Raw genomic sequence first — 19784 nt, forward strand, 5'->3', positions numbered from 1 at the left:
AAAATGGGGCACCAATTTGCTATCACTGTTTACCTGTTGGCTGCTTCTCAGGGCTGAGGCCTTTACAGGGATTTGACTGACAGCTTTGGGGGTGGGACCCCCTGAGAGGACTGGGATAGGGGACTGGAAACCAGGCTAACGGAGCGTTTGAGATGGCAAGCCTTGGTGAGTGGTCTCTTGCAGGCTGATGGTTCCAGAGCTCCCGTTTGCCTGCTTCCCTGGCCTTCCCTCATCTTGAACTGCGCCATTCAGCCTCCCTTCCACACTCTTTTATTCTTTAAAAAAAAAAAATCCTTTTTTTTAGTATAAGTAAAATTGCTGTTGTTTCTGGCTTACACTGCCCTTAAGCCGAGAGTGTGAGAGTGTATAATTATAATTAGACTAGGAATACCATTTGAAGGGACTGGTATTCCTAGCCAACTAGGTGCCTTGATGCTGTTTAATAAAAGCTTGGCTTTTCCCATCCCAGGACACATTCAAGGCTTTTTCCACTCCATTCTATGGAATGCCCTTCCCCCGCTTGGAGGCCTAGGGAAATACAGCTCACCCTATAAGGCCCAACTGAAGTATCATCCTTTTAGAGACTCTCTGGGATGCTTCTCTGGCAGGGCGAGTTGCTCCCTCGTTAGTGCTCCCACAGCTCTGGGTTCATGTTGGTAACAGAGCTGGAAACATGTTGGGATCTGCTTCTTTTCCTCCTCCCTTGCCTTGTCTGGGAATTCCTAGACAGCCAGGATGGATGGGGCTGTGTGCTTGTCTCCCATCCCGGTCGCAGTAGTTGAAGGAGCTTCGTAAATATTTGGTAAATAAAATTACAATATCATGACATTTAGTTTTCTCTTCCTCATCTCTCTCATTATCCCCCATCCCCATTTTTCCATGTTGCCAACTCCCCAGAGGTTGCAGTCACCACACATTACAACTTCCTCCCCCTTTCATTATGTGCCAATTGTCTACACTCGACTGGGAAGCATCCTTTCTATTCATGGAAGTGCTCCTCTTGGATCTGACATGCCAACATGACTTTTCCATCCCTAAATCACTCCCTGGACAGGGACAGCTCCTCCCCAAGATGCCAATAAGCCCCTCTCCATGACTGCAGTGCCAGTATTCCTACCCCACCATGGACAGCCCCAGTGCAACACAGAGCTTGGCCTTCCATCCCAAGAACTTGGGCTAGGGACACAGTAGCTCCCCAGTGGGGTCAGACTCTCAGGCTGAGCCAGAGTAGAGATTGGAAGGAACAGGGTTATTCTTGACACTTCAGCGAGAAGAAAAGTTCAGAACTGTGTGTGTGCTGTCAGTGGCGCTTTACAATGAAGACAAGAGGTAGGTTTTCAAAGATTTTATTTAAAAAAACAAAGATACATAACACTAAAACAACACCAGTGGACTTCTCCCCACCTCCCAGTCTGCTGATCAGTACCCTCTCTCCCAGAGCTCCACCTGGATGGTCCTGAGGACCAAACCCTGCCTCTCAGCTGCCTCCTGCCCTACAAACTGGTGACTGCTGTCATCCAGCTTCTGATCTGTTTCATTTAAGACAATAAAAATACTCCCCTCCCCAATTCACTTAAAAATAATTTTCAAAGATTAAAAACTCATTTGTGTGTGTGTGTGTGTGTTTAAATAAGAACTTTAAATGTGGGATATCTCCCTCTTCCCCTAGGCCCAGTTGAGGACTCTGGGGTGCCTGCCTCTTCACCCCAGGAAGCCAGCTGCCACTTGGTGCCCCTTGGAAATTTTCAGGAAGTAATTTCTTTCAAATTTCCCCTGCAGTCACAAATTCCACAAACTGCTTGCATAAACACGCTGTCTTCATTATAGGCACCACTCCTCAGCTCTGGAAACCTGATCTCTTTCTGTCAACTAGACCACATGCTTCAGATTCCCTGCAAACAGGGGAGAAAACAAAATTCAAAGTCAGGTAATGTATGTGAATTACACCCCAATAGAGCTATTTTTTAAAAAGCACTTATATTTTGGGGCTTGTTCTCTGCTGCTCTTGGGAACTCTGTGACCTCACCATAAGGAACAAGACCAGAATAGCTTGCTGGATGATGAGGAACAAATGGCCCAGAGACCCCTGTTACCCAGGCAACCACCAGCCAATTAGTGGACATGTGATGGAGGCCTTTGACAGCCAGCTGACTGCAGACATTGGGTGTATCCAGCCTGAACCAGAAGAGCCACCCAGCTGAACTCAGCTCAATTGCCAATCTGTAGAGTCATGAGCTAAACAAATGGTTGTTTTAGGTCACACACACACACACACACACTCTCTCTCTCTCTCTCTCTCTCTCTCTCGTAACACTTTTCAGAGTTCAGACTTTACTAACCGCATCAAATCTCATGCTCCCCACCCCCAACTTTTGTTCCTTCCCTTAGCAAGCCATAACCCTCCTAGCATTTTATCTTGTGAGTACCTGTGAAACACGGATTGGGGGCTTTTCTCTGATCTCAGGCCTAAGAGTCTTTGAGGGAAATGTGATCATTTAAAATCCTACAGGACTGGGCTCTAGGAATGAAAAGTTGCTCACTTTGTCCCTCCATAGTCTTTCCCTTGCCACACTTCCCCAAGTAGAAACGCTGGACTCCAAATCCTACTGGCCACTTCTCTGAAACAGAAACAATGCTCCTGGAGGGCAGGGCCTGGCTGTCTTACTTTTGGTTGATCTCCAAAGTCTGGCACAGTGCCTCACTCAGTATGTAACTTATCTTTTCATTCTCTTAACAGGGTCTTTTGTAAAGCAGAAGTTGATTTTGATGAGGTCCAATTCCTTACCAATTTTTTTTTTCTTTTTTTGGATCATGCTTTTGGTGTTTCAACCTCCTAACCTCAAAAAAATCTCTGGATAATCTTTGATTCTTCATCTCTTAGTTCACACCTTCTTCACATCTTATGAGTTGTGAAGCCTAACCTCAAGATGTCTCTCCAATCTATCCCCTTCTTTCTGTTCCACTGTCTCTGCTTTAGTCACACCTCTTGTTACTCAGGTCACTGTGACAGCCTCTTATCTGGTCCTCCTGCTTCTAGAGCTATTCCCTGCACAGTTGCTATCTGTGATCACATTCCTTCTCTGCTCAAAAAGACTTTAGCAGGCCGGGCGTGGTGGCTTATGCCTGTAATCCGAGCACTTTGGGAGGCTGAGGCGGATGGATCACCTGAGGTTAGGAGTTCAAGACCAGCCTGGCCAACATGGTGAAACCTCGTCTCTACTAAAAATACAAAAAAATTAGCCGGGTGTGGTGGTGGGTGCCTGCAGCCCCAGCTACTGGGGAGGCTGAGGCAGGAGAATCGCCTGAACCTGGGAGGTGGAGTTTGCAGTGAGCTGAGATGGCGGCATTGCACTCCAGCCTGTGTGACAGAGCGAGACACCGCCTCAAAAAAAAAAAAAAAAAAAAAAAAAAAAAAAGAAAAAAAGACTTTAGCAGCTCCCGACCTACCACCTATGAATGAAGTCCAACTCCTTAGCGTAAATGGGCCCTATCCATGCTTTCCTGTTTCCACACCTTGGCTTGTGTTGTTGCCTCAGCTGAGGACAACCTACAGGGGACGCTGGTGTGAAGTGAGGGTCCTTCCATCTGTAAGTATAGCCAGAGCTAGGGGAATGAGTGAATGCAAGGATGAACAAAATTCCATGTCAAAGCATTCCAACAACACATGTTCACAGGGAGGAAAGGTGGGTGCTGTACTCTCTGCTGCTCCACCTCACTCTCCAGTTACATTTGGAGGCAATAAAGAAAAACAACAGAAATAATTTTCACCAAAAGTTGACGATGAGCAATGTTGAATTGGGATAACAATAAAAATGCAAGCTTAAATAATGTCCATTGTTTCCCCCTCACATCTAGCTTTTCCAGCAGTGGGTGGCAGCCTGAGAACATTCTAAAGGCCAGCACAGGCTGGGGTCTAGGGAGACAAGAAGTTCAGATCACAGGGGGCAGACTCAATTGCCTAGAGAGGCCAAGAATATACTGTTTGTAAAGCAGGCTGGGGGCAAGACATAAGGGGCCCTCTTGATCCTTTTTTCATTTTCTTACTTTGAATCATCACATAAGTGTAAGAAATACTTTCCTTTTTTTCTTAACTCTGCCACAGAAGAAAACAAAACCAAGACAGTATAAATGGAAACTCACTTGGCCTAGAGTAAGAGATACAAAAGGGACTGGTGGGGCCTGGGGCAAAGAGGAAGGTACCTGCTGACAAAGTGGGCAGCTGCTGCTCAGCTCCAGCCACTCACCACTGTGCAGGCCTGTGGGCCCCATGGGGCCGAGTCCTTCCATTTTCCAAGAGAAGTCCAAATTTCACATTTTTATGCAATTTCCACTGTGTTAAATGTGGGCAAATGACTGACATTTTAAAAGAATATCATATGAGGCATCAAGATGAGTGGCCAAACAAAACAATTTTGGAGGCGAGATGTAGCTTGTGGACTCCCAGTTTGTGATTTCCGGTTATCTCTGAAACAGTCCTGATTTATACCTAAGGCACCCCATTTCACTCTCAAATATCCTGGTTTGGACAATAAACTATGTTGTTACTCTAGCTCTGATGTACAGGGAGTATTGAACTGGGACTCAGGGGGCCTGGGTTCTGCTGAACCACTGGTTGACTCATTTGTTTATCAATTTATTCAATAAATGTTTATGGAGTGTCTACTCTGTGCCAGGTACTTTGTTAGGTGTTGACGAACAATCTCTTTAGTCTTTCTTTTTTAAATTAATATATTTTATTTTTAGAACAGTTTTAAGTTTATAGAAAAACTGAAGAGAAAGTACAGAGAGCTCTCATATATTTCCTTCTTCTTCCCCTACAGGCAGTTTCCCCTATTATTAACATCTTGCATTAGTGTGGTACATTTATTATAGTTAGTGAATGGATACTGATACATTATCATTAACTTAAGTCCACTGTTTACATTAAGATTCACTTTTGGTCTTGCACAGTTCTATGAGTTTTGAAAAGTATATAATGTTATGCATCCACCATTAGAGTATCATGCAGGAGTAGTTTCACTGCCCTCAAAATCACCTGTGTTCCATGGACTCATCCCTCCCTTCCTTTCCCTGAAGCCTGGCAACCACTCATCTTTTTACTGTCCTATGGTTAGAATCATACAGTATGTAACCTTTTCAGACTGGCTTCTTTCAAGATGCATTTAAGTTTCTTCCATGTCTTTTTGTGGCTTGATAGCTCATTTTTTCTTAGTACTGAATAATAGTCCATGGTCTGGATGTACCACGGGTTTATCCATTCCCTATTGCAAGACATCTTGGTTGCTTCCAAGTTTTGGCAATTCTGAATAAAGCTGCTATAAACATTTGTGCAGGGCTGGACAGTGGCTCATGCCTGTAATCCCAGTGCTTTGGGAGGCTGAGGCGGGAGGATCACTTGAGGCCAGGAGTTCAAGACTAGCCTGGGCAAAATAGTGAGACCCTGTCTCTACAAAATAAAAAAATTAGCTGGGTGTGATGGCACACCCCTGTAGTCTGAGCTACTCAAGAGGCTGGGGCAAGAGGATCGCTTGAACCCAGGAGGTCAAGGCTGCAGTTAGCTATGGTTGTGCCACTGTACTCTGGCCTCGGCGACAGAGTGAAACACTATCTCTAAACAAAACAAAACAAAACAAAACAAAACAAAAAAAACCCCAAACAAACAACAAAAAAGACCTCCAAACATTCATGTGCAGGTTTTTGTGTGGACATGAGTTTTTAATTCATTTGGGTAATTACTAAGGAGTGTGATTGCTAGATTATGTGGTAAGAATATGTTTACTTTTGTAAGAAACTACCAAAATGTCTTCCCAAGTGACTGTACCATATTGCATTTCTACCAGCAATGAATGAGAGTTCCTGTAGTTCTACATCCTTAACAGCATCTGGTGCTGTCAGTGTCTTGGATTTTAGCCATTCTAATATATATGTAATGGTATCTCATTTTAATTTGCAATTCCTTAGTGACACATGATATTGGGCATCTTTTCACATATAGTCTCTGACTTAAGATGTTTCAACTTTATGACAGTACAAAAGTAATATGCATTCAGTACACTCCTCAACTTATGATGGGGTTACATCTAGATAATCCCATCGTAAGTTGAAGATACTGTAAGTTGAAAACATACTTTCCACTTATATTTTCCACTTACAATGGATTTATTGGGACATAACCCCACTGCAATAGGCAGAGGAGCATCTGCACTTACTTGCTGTCTGTATATCTTCTTTGGTGAGGTGCCTATTAATATCTTTTGTCCATTTTTATTTAAAAAAATTTTTAAAAAATTTTTTGTAGAGATGGGGTCTTGCTATGTTGCCCAAGCTGGTTTTGAACTCCGGGCCTCAAGCAATCCTTCCTCCTAGGCCTCCCAAAGCGCTGGGATCACAGCCAGGAGCCACCACACCCCAAAAATGGGCTTGCTTTTGCCCATTTTTTAAAATTTAATTTTATTTTTTTGAGACAGAGTCTCGCTCTGTTGCCCAGGCTGGAATGTAGTAGTGTGATCATAGCTCACTTCAGTCTTGACTTCTTGGGCTCAAGTAATCCTCCCACCTCAGCCTTCCGAGCAGCTGGGACTACAGGCACATGCTACCATATCTGGCTCATTTTTGTATTTTTTGTGGAGACAGGGTTTCACCATGTTGCCCAGCCTAGTCTCAAACTCCTGGACTCAAGCAATCTGCCCACCTTGGCCTCCCAAAGTGCTGAGATTACAGGAGTGAGCTACTGCACCCAGCCTCTTTTGCCCATTTAAAAATTGAGTGTTTTCTTATTGGTGAGTTTTAAGAATTCTTTGTATATTTTGGATAGAACTCTTTTACTGGATATGAATTTTGCAAATATTTCTCCCAGTCTGTGGTTTGTCTTTTTATTCTCTTAATCTTTTTAATGTGGAGCAGTGTGGTCCAATAGAACTTTCTTGGATGATGTGACCATCCTACAGCTATGCTGCTCAATATGGTAGCCACTAGTCACATGTGGCTATTGAGCACTTGAAATATGTCTAGTGCAAGCGCGGAACATAATTTTCTATTTTGTTTAATTTTAATGAACTTAGCCACATGTGGCTAGTGGTGAGACTATATTGGACAGAGCAGACATAGAACAGTCCTCTTGTGCCCTTTTTTTCCTTCATGACGTTGACTAGGGGTCATCCTTATTGCTCCTTTGTTTACAACCTTCCTTTTCAATCTATGAGCAAGTCCTGTGGATTCTACCTCCAAAACAGATTCCAAATCTACCTCCTTCTTTCCACCCTTCACTGCTGCAACTGTACCCCAAACTATTCTTGCCCTTTACATGGATGATTCTAATAGCCTCAAGACTGGTCTCCTTGCTTCCTTCCTTGTCTCCTACAACCTATGCTCTATATAGCAACCAGAGTATTTTGTTAATACTTAGGTCAGACCGCATCACTCCTATGCTCAAATCCCTCTAACAGCCTCCAATCACAATAAAATCTAACTTACTCACCTGCAGGGGCTGGTCCCTTGCCTCCTCTCTCCTACCACCACCCTTCTTGCTCACATGAGTCTTCTTTGTGTGGCTTGAACACAGAAATCATTTTTCCCTCTTAGGGCTTCTCCTGTCTTTGAACTTGCTCTTCCTTCTGCCTGGAACGCTCTGTCCTGGCTATCCGCATTTCCAACTCTTCTCATCACCTTTGTCACCTTGAGTCGACAGGTCTCAATCCCAAAGTCACTTCTGAGAGACCTTAGGACCACCCAAGCTAAGGAGCCACCCCCTTATTCAGTCCTTTTCTGTCACATGATTCTGTTTTATTTTCTTCAATTCACTTAGCACACAGAAAACTTCTTGTGTGTTTGTTTCCTTATTTGCTCACTGTTGGCTTCCTCTCACCAGCTCTATGAGGGCAGGGACCTTGTCTGCTGTCTTGGTCATTACTCTACTGTTAGCACCCTCAGTAGTGCCTGATGCCTAGTAGGTGCTCAGTACCCATTGATTGAGGGAAAAGACATCTGTAGAGCTACAGGGCAGCGATCAAGCACTTTCCCATTAAATTCCCAGAGGCTTAAAGCTTGGTCATTGCTCTTAAGGACCTTATAAATGTGGTTAAGGTGAGCAAACGCATGCTAACGAAAGGAGAACCAGGCTAGGATACATAAGTTCTGAACACAATCAGTATCACAGCAGTTTGGAGGGATGCTGGTGTGATCTCAGGAACCCTTGGAGGTTGGGTGACATCACAAAGGAACAGAGAAGTGAATTTAGGACTGTTGAAAAGTGTTTCCAAAACTTCTGTCACATGAATACCTCTTTTAGGAATGTTTTTATATCTACTTAACAGCTGTATTAATAGTCACCATGATATATATACACACACACACACACACATACACACATATATATAAAATTTATTTTTATTTTTTGGGGGTATTAACTCACTTTTAAACTTCAGGCCAAGCCCAGTGACTCACGCCTGTAATCCCAGCACTATGGGAGGCCGAGGCAGGAGGATCCCTTGAGCCCAGGAGTTCGAGACCAGCCTGGGGAAAATAGGGAGTCCCTGTCTCTATTAATTTTTAAAAAGAAATTTTAAAAAATAAGAAAAAAACTTTAATACCTATTTTGGCCTCATCTATCATAAGCAGCAATAATAATAATAATAGACAACTTGCTTATTACATTTTAAAACATATGTTAAAATAAATATGACTATTAAAATTAAAAATGTCTTTGTGTCACCTCAGATTGTCTGTCATATAGAGGAACATGAGGCACATCTTGAGAAAAATCATTGTAGGGATTACTCTTGGGCAGCCGGTGTCCAGGCTGTCCTGCTGCTGGCAGGCTCTGGTATCTGAGAATCTTAGATGGTGTGCACCCCCACTCTCATCCAGCTATTCAGCTCCCTCAGTTGACTCAATCTGCTCCATTTTTCTGTCTATTTATTGCCTAAGCCTTTGCCGATGTCTACAATGGCCTAGGCCCTGTGCTGGGTGCTGCGGTCACAGAGGGGATCAAGACAGTTCTTGCTGTGAAGGAGTTCTCGGCCTAGTGAGGAAGACATATATGGAGGCAAACACGTAGTCCACAGTAGCAAGGTGATACAAGTCTAGTATGTACAGAGTGCTGTGGGCAGAAAAAGAGGGCACAGAAGTTTCACAGGGCAGGTGGTTTATTGAAGGGCAAAGGAGGGAAGAATGTTCCAGGCAGCAGGAACAGAGCAGGATGTATAAAGTCAACTGCAAAGTTTTTGAGGTCAGGATACAGGATGAAGATCAGGGACGGGGGCAATGCAGCTGGAGAGGTGGCCAGAGGCCATATCAAGGCCAGAGCCTTATCTGAGAGGCCATGGGGAGCCTCTGAGGGATTGTCAGGAGAGCAGGGGATCTGGTGGGATCCAGGGCTAGAGCAAGATTTCCAGCTGCTGCCCCATCATGGCCAGGTCCAAGGACTTCATTTTCTACCTGGGAACAATTTCAGTACCAAGGGTTCCTATGAAGCCTTGGGCATGTGTCGACATGGATGGCTGGTGTAATTTTTAGCTCTTAATGGTCAACTGCATTGCTTGCCTTGGAATGTAGATTCCTCCTGTCATCAGAGAGCCTTTTATTGACAATTAAGTAAAACCGCCAATTACCACTTGTCTGCCTCTGACCTGAATTAGAACCTGAGGTTGTGGATTAATCCCACCAGGCTTCTGACATTTACAGGATACCAGCACTTAGAGGATATTACCCTGATGGTTAGGGTGCTCTGGTCTTAGCTCTCAAGGCACTACTGCAGTCTCAAACGGAATCGAAGCAATTTCTAAAATAGCCTATGATTCATTTTTTCTCCCCTCCTGTGCCTAAATCTGCTGGCTTCATGTGGAGGGATGGGCACAAGTAACTGTAGAGGTGACATCACAGGAGTGGGCTGCTTGCCTGCCAGCCAGCTTGTGGAGCTGGGCCCCGGCAATTGTCTATCTGCTGGGCTGGGCAATGCCTCCCAGCTGTTTTGGAGACAGAGCTCCGAGGTTCTTTGGTCGATGTGCCTTCTCCACATTTCTTTTTCTCAGACAAAAATTCTGGGCTGGGAAATCCAGGATAATGGGAATAGCAGTGGCAGGAGGAATAATACAGCCTTACATCTGTATAATGCTTTAGAGTTTGAAAGCTATTTGCTCTATTTTGCCCCACCCAAACACCAGTGGGAAATGGAAGCTGGGATTTTCGACTTGAACTGGAGACCAACTCTCGCTCTCTTGCACAAAAAACCTAAATGCTAACATCCCCTATTCACCTCAAGGCATATCATGATTAGGCCTTGGATGCCACCAGAAGGTCAGAGAGGCTCCCTTCAGCTTCTAGGTGCTTCCTGGAAGATAAATTCTCCAGGACAAATTGCCTGGCAGGCACAATCTATTAACTATGCCATCCTGATTGAGCCAGCAAGCAGTGCCAGTCTCAGCACTGCCAACTCCTTCTGCACACCCTGGTTTACAGTCCCAGTGGTCCCAAAGACCTTTACTGGAGCCAAAGGCACAGTCGCTAACTGTGGAGCCCTGAAGGTAGGGTGTGTCACAAACATCTGGAAGTGCCAACAGCTGCCAGAGAGCTCAAGGGCCTGTGAAAAGAAAACCCACAATTCAAGTAACATCAGCTATCACTGTGGATCCTGAAGTGAAGGGTCACTGAGCCCAGCCGTGAACAGCTGAAGAGCGGGTTAGAGGGATTCTTTTCTTGGAGGAGCCATAAAAATTGTTCTGTGGTGGTGTCATGATTGCTTTGTGATCATTCAGCATGTGAGCCCAGCATGGCTTGGTGTCCCCAGTGCCTTATTGCCATAGTGAACATGAGAAGTCTCCTCTGGCCCAGCTCCCTTCCTGTGATCTTCCCCAGGATCATGGTCGCCAGGCTGGAAGCCAAAAGAGTGGCATACTCTTGATTGGCCTTCCTGGTTTTAGATTAGATTTCATTGTCACTAGTGTGCGTGTATGTGTCGGGGGATGAGGGTGGGGGTTGGAAGCAGTGAGCCATAGATGCTCAGCAATATTGTGAGAGCAGCAGGTGCTCCTGCTATTGTTGCTGCCATAGCTGCCACCACCACTACTATCACCAAAATGAATCCAGGATGACCTTGTGTAAGACCACAGTTGCTGGTCAGTGCCATGAAAATGTCATCTGTGTAAACCAAGATGCTTGTACTTGGGCAGTTCTGTCTGTCAGAAATCTTGGTGGGGTATAAAAGTGACCCTCTTGAAAGTTGAATCTGTAAATGCATATGTGGAAAGTGACTGTCAGAACAGAACATCACCACCTCCAAAGCAGAGAGCCCTCCCAGAACTTGTTTTCCAGCTCACGGCAGAAATGTGCACCTATGAAAGTAGATTAAGAATCACCGTCTCAGCCTGTTTTAGAGATGTGAATAAAAATCTTGGCTTGGGACTGCCTTCTCTCTGGTTGACTGATTTTTCAATTGATTTGTATTTATTAGCTAATGAAATTAAAGTTGTAAAAATGATAACAGAAACACAATAAATCTCTCCCACAACTGGCTGTTTCTATGTCACTATGGTGCATTCCTCACTTTGATTACTTCAAAGTCTATTATTTTGTTTTCAATTATTCTGTTTTTCTGGCACTGGAGAAAATCAATTTGTTTTATTTTCTCTTATTCATGCACTCAATTATGCTCTTCGGGCACATTTAATCACTTTGATGTTTTCATTTTATGGCCCGTCTCTAGGCACTTCAGCTGCATTGCTGCCAATGGGCAAGCAGGACTAATTTGCATGTCACAATAGACTTGAAATTCTAACTCAATTTAGAAATCTTTGTGAAATCTCCCTCCAAAATGTGCTTGGAGCTGCAAAGAGGCAGAAGAATGTTGGCAAACCAGGAGCCTGTAAAGATGCTTTCCTTTCTCAAAAGACTATGAGCTCCTGCATGACCCGACCATGGCTTGGGGAAGTCCCTGTCCAGGTACAGCAGAAAACCATGGGATGGGAGGTCTGCAGACCTTCCTCGGGAACTCTGTGGTGAGAATCCTGCAGCAGCTGCCCCTCCGTGGCAAGGCCAAGGAGGCTAGGCCCACTTACTCTGGCAGAAAATGACTCTTAGCACTGCTGGATTTGGTGGCTGTGCTCAAGACAGCACCTGAATCTCAGTTGGCTAAAGGGCCTCCGGGTAGACTGACAAAGTTGTCAACAGGCATTCCAAAACCCTGAGTGGTTTGCCTTATTTTTCCTAATAATTTCCAACCTTCCTTCTACCCCTTGATCATTTTAGAGCTAGAAGCTGGAGGGGAATGAGCAATACAATTGCTTTGGGCATGTGCTTTGGGCATGTACTTTTGGCACACAAGCAAAAAATGCTTAATTAAACATATTAGAGGCCTCCAACTACTCTTTGAATATTCTTGGCTTGTTTATGTAACAATCAGCAGCTCTGCCAGGCAGAAGGAAAATTCCTTATTTCCTCTTCTAAGCTTTGGGTATGATCCTCAGTGTCTCAGGTGGAATCCTAGCTTCCGTACTTACCTGCTGTGTGACTTTGTACAGGCTAATTAACTTCCCTAGGCCTCAGTTCCTACATCTATTAAATGGGGCTAATAATATTATATATATTAGAGACTGATCTGCTTCCTAAACTTCTATACTGTCAAGAGTTTGGCCATATTCACATACTGCCTATGTGGACTTTTCTTATACAGACATTAAAAAAAAACCCAGCCTCATCCTAAGCAATATCTTTGGAACCAAAGAGTTTGATCTGATAATTATATTTCTTTTTAATACACATTGAAACATATATCTATATTGAACATACTAAATCCATTTCGCTTGGGGTCTTTGATCTTGCTTGTCTCTTCATCTAGAATGTACTTCACTACCGTTTTTTTTTTTTTTTAAAGACAGGGTCTCACTCTATTGCCCAAGCTGGAGAGCAGTGGTGCAATCATGGCTCACTACAGCCTTGACCTCCTGAGCTCAATTGATCCTCACATCTCAGCTCCCAAGTAGTTGGGACTACAGGTATGCGTCATCACACCCAGCTCAGTTTTACATTTTTTTTTGGAAGAGACAAGGTTTTGCCATGTTGCTCAGGCTGGTCTCAAACTCCTGGGCTCAAGTGACCTGCCTGTCTCGGCCTCCCAAAGTGCTGGGATTACAGGCGTGAGCTACTGTGCCCGGCCGAATGCAAATTTTGTAAATCTCCTTCCCTCATTTCATTGATCTCTGTTCCCAAATGTCACCGCCTCAGAAAGGCCTTTACTGAATAGCATCCCTCGTAATTTATCAGTAAACAACATTAAATATTTATTTAGTTGTTTATTGTCTATCTTCCACACTAGAATGTAATCTCCATGATGGGCAAGGACTTTATTTGGCCTATTTCCTTTACTATTTTAAGAGACAGTATCTCACTATGTTGTCCAGGCTGGTCTCAAACTCCTGGGCTCAAGTGATCCTCCTGCCTCAGCTTCCTGAGTATTTGGAACTATCAGCCCAAATACTGAGTATTTGGAACTATCAGCCCACATCACTGTGCCTGGCTTATCTATTCTATTGACTTCTGTATTGCCAGTGTCCAGAGTAGGGCCTGGCACATATTCACACTAAACGGTTACTGTTAGGCTTCCCTTTCATTCCACCAGGGTGGTGTCAAAGAAGGCAGAGTAGAAAGCCAGGACTTTCCTTCTTTGCTCAATGGCAAGGAGGCCCACCCACTGCTATGTCAGTAGAGGCCAAATGGGGAGCAATAAAAAGATGCCGTTCCCATTTTTGGCCAGGGTGGTATCAGTAGAGGTCTACTGGAGAGCCGGAATTTTACTCCATCCAGCAATACTGAGGTGCCCTTCTTCTGCCCAGGGTGTCCATGGTGGCTGAGTAGGGAACCTAGGCTTTTACCCCCCACCTGGAGGTAATAGGGTAGTGCCCTCCGCCCCTGCCAGCATGTATTACTTTTTTTTTTTTTTTCCTGACTACAAAAACAATACACGCTCATGGTAGAAATTTTGAAAAATACAGAAACAGCATAAAAAAATAAAAATCATCTATAATTCCAGTTCTAGATAACTACTGTCAAGGTATATTACTTTGGTAAAGTATCATCAAATATGACTACTGTTAGCATTTCATTCTTGTGTTTTTCTGTGCATATCCCCTCTCCCAAAACACACACTAAATACAGTTACAAAATTGAGACTACATGGTAGTAAGCCACTTTGTATCCTGTTTATTTCACTTAACATTGTAATCATGAACATATTCTAGTGTCATCAAATTATCTTTAAAAATTTGCTTTTTAACTGGCTGCAACAGATTTTTTCATGTAGATACACTGTATGGAATTAGTACGAGACCTCAAGTTCAATACATCAAAAGAGAACACATCAAGTATATGTTTCAGTAAAGCTATGTTCCCTCCCCCAAGAGCTTCCCATTTCAGTTGGTATCCAGGCTGGAAATCTCAGAGTCACCTTTACTTCTTCCTTTCTCCCCAATCCTCTATAAATGGCCTACCTCCCAGTGCTGGTGATGATACTCTCTTCATAATAGCTCTCAGTCATTTCTTCCTATTTTACCACCACTATTCTAGTCGAGGACCTTGCAGTCTCAATCTTGCATTACCATCACCATCTATCCCAAATATCACTGTATCATGTGGTGCTCTAATTCCAGAACCTAGAATGACTTCCACTTTACTGTGGATATGAACTAGTCAGCCCGAAATTCAAGGGAGCCTGCAATCTGCCCCCTATCCCCACCCTTCTGAATCTCCCTTACTTACAAGTGCATCCCTACTCTGATCTATTCAAATCCTCCCAGCCTTCTGAAAGCAGTCTCCCTAAAGTCTTACTGCCCAGTCTCTTCTATATATAGTATCAGACCTTGTTATATTCTGATATGTCCAAGGGGCTTAGTTTTGTTTCCTAACCTAAATTTCTCAACTATTTATCAGGAGGAGGGATCATGTCTTAAACACCTCGTATATCTCCCAATGGCACCAGCTTGAGTGGGGTGGGGTTCAAAAATATATGTGTTGATTGCTTGAGCTGGGCTTTAAAGTGGAGACACAATCATATCTCTTAAAGTTAAACTGCTTCTGAAGTTCACTTTGGGAGCCTGAGCAGGGGGAAAGGTTTACTAGTGACTGGAAAAAAGCAGAGGGGAGAGATGATGAGTAGGTGTCACAGGGCAATGCTGCCACGGAGAAGAGGGCCACCAGGTCTGGGTTCAAATCTTGAGTTTATCACTTACTTCTTGTGTGACTAGGGCATGTTACACAACGTCTTCGGGCGCCGGTCTCCTACCTCATAAGGAAATTGCGAGGTTAAATGAGATCATGTATGTGAAGTACCCAGCTCAGGGTTTTGTGCTGTACCCTGTCAATATCAGTAGTTCCCGCCTCACAGATTTAGGTAGAAATTTCAAGTCTTCATGAGTAATATGCCAAGGGTTTTCATGGTTTGTTAAAAGCTGCTGTCTAAGTTACTGTAACTTTGGGGAGCAGTCTCCATTTTTATTTTAGGATTAAATTTTTTTTTCTTTTTTGTAGACAGGGTCTGGCTTTGTCGCCTAGGCTGGAGTGCAGTGGCACAGTCACAGCTCACCGCAGCCTCAATCTCCCTGGGGTTAAGCAGTTCTCCCACCTCAGCTTCCAGTGTAGCTGGTACTACAGATATATATAACCATGTCCGGCTAATTTTTATATTTTTTTGTAGAGAAAGGGTTTCACCATATTGTCCAGGCTGGTCTCGAACTCCTGGGCTCAAGCAATCCACCTGCCTCAGTCTCCCAACGTGCTGGATTACAGGCTCGAGCCATGGCGCCCGGCCCAGAATTTTTAAAATTTTTAGCATGACATTTTTATAACTTATTTTTCTGTTTAACAACAACAACAATAACAATGACGACAAGAAGCCTTTCCATCTCTTATACTCTTTAGTGAAACAAGAAAGAGAGGAACCTGCTTGATGAGGAAGTCCAAGTTGGCGGTAGAGTCCTGGAAAGGACCACAGGGAGATGACGAGGAAGAAAGAGCCAGCAGGGGACAGGAAAGAGAGATAAAGGATGGACATCGCAGATATTTTCACCTGAAGTCATGCAAATTGGCTCAGGTATCCTCCAAAACCCTGCTCCGAAGTCCTTCCAAGAAGCCCTAAAGCAAATGGTCAGTTTATCCTTGGGACCAACCCTACCTTTCAACTTATCCTCATGGCTTCTCAAGAAGTAAGAGACAGTGTAGAAGGAAGCCAAGTTTCCATGGTATAGAGTCCCACCATGCAGGAGCACTGCTTCAAGCCTGGGGCTTCAGCAAGCCTTGAATATGCCCAAACCTGAGCTCCAATTGCTAGTCCCTAGAAGGATGACAATCTCGGATGTCAGGCTGCCAGAGGAAGCGCTGCTTATACCCAGCACAATGGTTCGCCTAAGAATATTACCAGCAAATGTGCAAAGGGTCTCAGATTGGGGCTGTGGAACTGCAAATGACAGGCTGGGTCTGGTGGCTACAGCACATTTCGGGCAGCAGGAGCTGGGTGAGCTGGCTTCTTCTACCTTCTGTCCATCTCTTTTCCTTCTCTACTCATCTCGAAAGGGAGCTAGAAGCTTCAGATTACAGTATGGTGGGGGAAGGGGCGGGGCCTAGGGAGGGCTACAAAGCCTATATCAGGCGCCAGAATTTCGAAGGTTGCCCAAGACTGTCTTCTTCCCATTTCCAGGGAGTCATGAGACTTCAGGTGTTTAGGATTAGCCACATGGAAGGAGCTGGGCATGTAGTGTGAGGTAGGAGGGTTTACTGGGGCGATTGGAAAGAGCAGACAGGATGACGAGTAGATTTGACAGAGCAATGCTGCCAAGGAGAGGAGGGAAATAAAGGTCAAACAGCCTGACTCTGAAGCTCCACTCCAGGCCTGGGTTCCAATGTCCCGCCCACTGCTTATTAGCACAGTGTATGGCACACAGTAGGTGCTCAGTAATTATTTGCTGGATGAATAAAGGCGATCTTGGCCAAGTCACCTATCCTCCCTGAGCCTCAGTTCCCTTATCTGTAGGATAAATAGTAGCTGTTCTTCTTATTTCATCTGTGTTGTTTCTATCCACACCCGTATCAGTTTGTTAGGTTGCCATCCTAAGGCTCCTTCAATAAGGGAAAGAAAGGGCAGATGCATGCAAGGCCTTTTTTTTTTCCCTTGTGTCTTTTGCCTCCCCCTTCCCTCCTTGTCCTCCTTACTTCCTGACCTTGTTTGTTTCTTTTTCTCTCCCAGTCAAACCTGGGGAATAGTTCCGGGAACACAGAGCAAGTGTTGAAACCTCGGGTCACAACTGTAACACATTCTCACAAATGCACAACTCCCCCACTCCTGCTCCCCAAGAGAATTGGGCCTGGGCTGCAGTGTGGAGCTCTGAGTCTCCTAGGGGCCTCCACTTGATTCGAATGTCATAAGTACCAGAAACTAGAAAGCCTCCTACCTTTATCTGCATTTCCCCATGCAGAGCTAGCCAGGCTTGGGGAACTAGCCCTCCCTGGGGATTAATCATATCAGCATTATTCCAACTCTGGAAGGTTCACCGTGAGCCAATTCCTCTAGAGTACATTCACCAGAGGAAAGGCAACCAGCTTTAAGCATATGAAGATGGTGCAAGGATGATTTTACAGTAGTAGTCATGAGCTGGACGGAGCCATCCGCTCTCTAACCTATACTTTCTTATGAACAACGACACATGCCTTCAAGATAGCTCATTGGCACGAGAGGAGTTTTTCTCTGTGTAAAGCTAACAGCTTGAATGGACTCTCCATGGTTTTGTGGGTCTTTTTTCCTTTCAGAAAGACTAACGGGCAGTAAAGATGGGAAAGGTGAGGTCTAAATTTGCCTGTCCTTCAGTCATCCTGTGGCATGTGGAACACATCTCTGTAAGATGAATCTTCTCAGGTTTGATTTCCAATAGGCTACAATCTCATCTTTTGTGCTTCTAAGGGATGTGGCAAGAAAGAGAAAAAGCCCAAGCTTAAAGGCTGAACAAATTCAACCAGATATGCTGGCTGAACTCCCTCACATAGAGTGGAGCTGAATCCATTCATTCCCTCATTGCCATCTTACCTCCCCAAAGCAATCTGTGTCACATCCTACTCTTTGTTTTTCATGGCGTGAGGGGAGGTGGAGGGGAGGCACAGTGAGAAATGGCCAGCTTCACTGAGGTTTTTATATGCAAGAACAAATAACAGTCTTGTAGACGGGTTCAGGAAAATTTTTCAGAATTCAGAAAATCCAGCAGCCTTTCCACACTGACCATTGTCATGGCAACGCACTATCTGATGGCAGCATGCGTCACCATGCTGGAGGGGCACAGTATCAGTATAGCAGGTTAGCCTGGCCATTTTTAGCAACATTTGGACTTCTTTCTAGCCTCGTTTCTTAAAGGTTTAGCTGAATTTCTCTTTGGTTCTGAGCTTCTGTGTTCTGCTAAATTTGCATGGCTAGAAAACAAGACTTTGTCAATATGAAAGGGATGGCTAAATGGAAAGTCTGAACATTGCTAGTATTCTATAGCCACTCCACTTGCTGTCTACCCTCTCTGGCTCCTCCTCACCCACTCTTAGCCATGTAGTTTCTCTTCTTCTCTGCATCAATTCTTTCTTATACACGGCATCACCTCCCCACACCCAACAACTGTGACTCATCTGCCAACCCCTGCACTCTCACCATATTCTTTCTTTTTCTATTTTCTCTTTGTAATATACAGCATCCTAGAATCTTAGGGTTGGAAGGAGCCTTAACAGCAATTTAGTCCAATCACCCTCCCCCAAGGCAGGGGCCCTCTACAATATGATAGCCTAGGGATTGTCTAGCTTCTATTTGTATATCTCCAGTGACAGAGACCTCATGCCTTTCTGGGCAGTCTGTTCCACTTTGGATAGTTCTAATTGTTAGAAAATGTCTTCCTTCTATTGAATGAAAATCTGCCTTTTTAAAATATCCATCCATGGGTCCAGCTCTATGCCTTGTGGCCACATAGACCCTGTCTATGCCCTTTGCTCTGTGACAGATATATGGAGTAGAGACCACATCCCTGAGTCTTCTCCAAAAGGTCCCAGCACCTCCAACCAGACCTCTTGGAGCCTGGGCTCCAGTCCTCTCCCCAGCCTGACTGACCTCCAGGAACATGCTCCTATTTGTCTAGAGCCCTTTAAAATGAGGTCGATACTGCATTAGCATCTCTGGAGGCCACCTTGCCCTGGTGACTCATACTGAGCTCCGAGTTGACTCAAATCCCTAATTCTCTTTTAGCAAAATGCTGCTAAGCCATGTTGCCCCAATTTGTATGCAGGTAGTTGCTTTTGTAGGACCCAATTCCTGGTCCTTATGTTTTCTTCCAGTTTGATTTCGTTGTGTTACAATCAGAATATTGCTTTAACCTGTTAGGATCTTTAAAAAGCTTGACTTCCATGTAATTTTCATGTCCTTTAAGATCTATTATTTTTTTCATCAACCCTTATCCCAGCCTTTTATCTCAAATCTCTGTTTGATTTTCTGCTCTTTTAGGGTTCTTACCTTTCCTCATTCTCTTCCCTTTGCATTACCTTCCTTATGTCTTCTCTCACTTGTCATTTCCATTTCCTCATTAGCAAGATGCCACCACTCTCTGGAGCTATGTGCCTGGGTATGTGTGCAGGGAAGCAAGGGCATACACATATCTGCCAATATGGAGGTGTGAGCGAGTAGCTGCAAGGCTTGCTTAGTTTCCCTGTTTCTATTGCTTTGTCTGTGGCTCTACCAGGATTTAGAGCCTGAATGGGGGAAAACGGCAGAGTTGAAGGAAGAAGGG

The 19784-nt window shown here is 44.3% G+C and overlaps 1 protein-coding gene across 1 annotated transcript in view; it reads right to left on the reverse strand.

The window, feature by feature from the left end:
• Positions 1–1330: 1330 nt before the first annotated feature.
• The window catches only part of HDAC8 (histone deacetylase 8), a 249855-nt gene continuing 231401 nt past the window's right edge, over positions 1331–19784 (reverse strand). Inside the window, exon 11 of the mRNA XM_003917883.4 lies at positions 1331–1892. Within this exon, the coding sequence (XP_003917932.1) occupies positions 1870–1892 (23 nt within the window). The 3' untranslated portion in view covers positions 1331–1869. The remainder of the gene's footprint in view (positions 1893–19784) is intronic.

The sequence above is a fragment of the Papio anubis genome, chromosome X (assembly GCF_008728515.1).
Source record: "Papio anubis isolate 15944 chromosome X, Panubis1.0, whole genome shotgun sequence".
Lineage (NCBI taxonomy): Eukaryota > Metazoa > Chordata > Mammalia > Primates > Cercopithecidae > Papio > Papio anubis.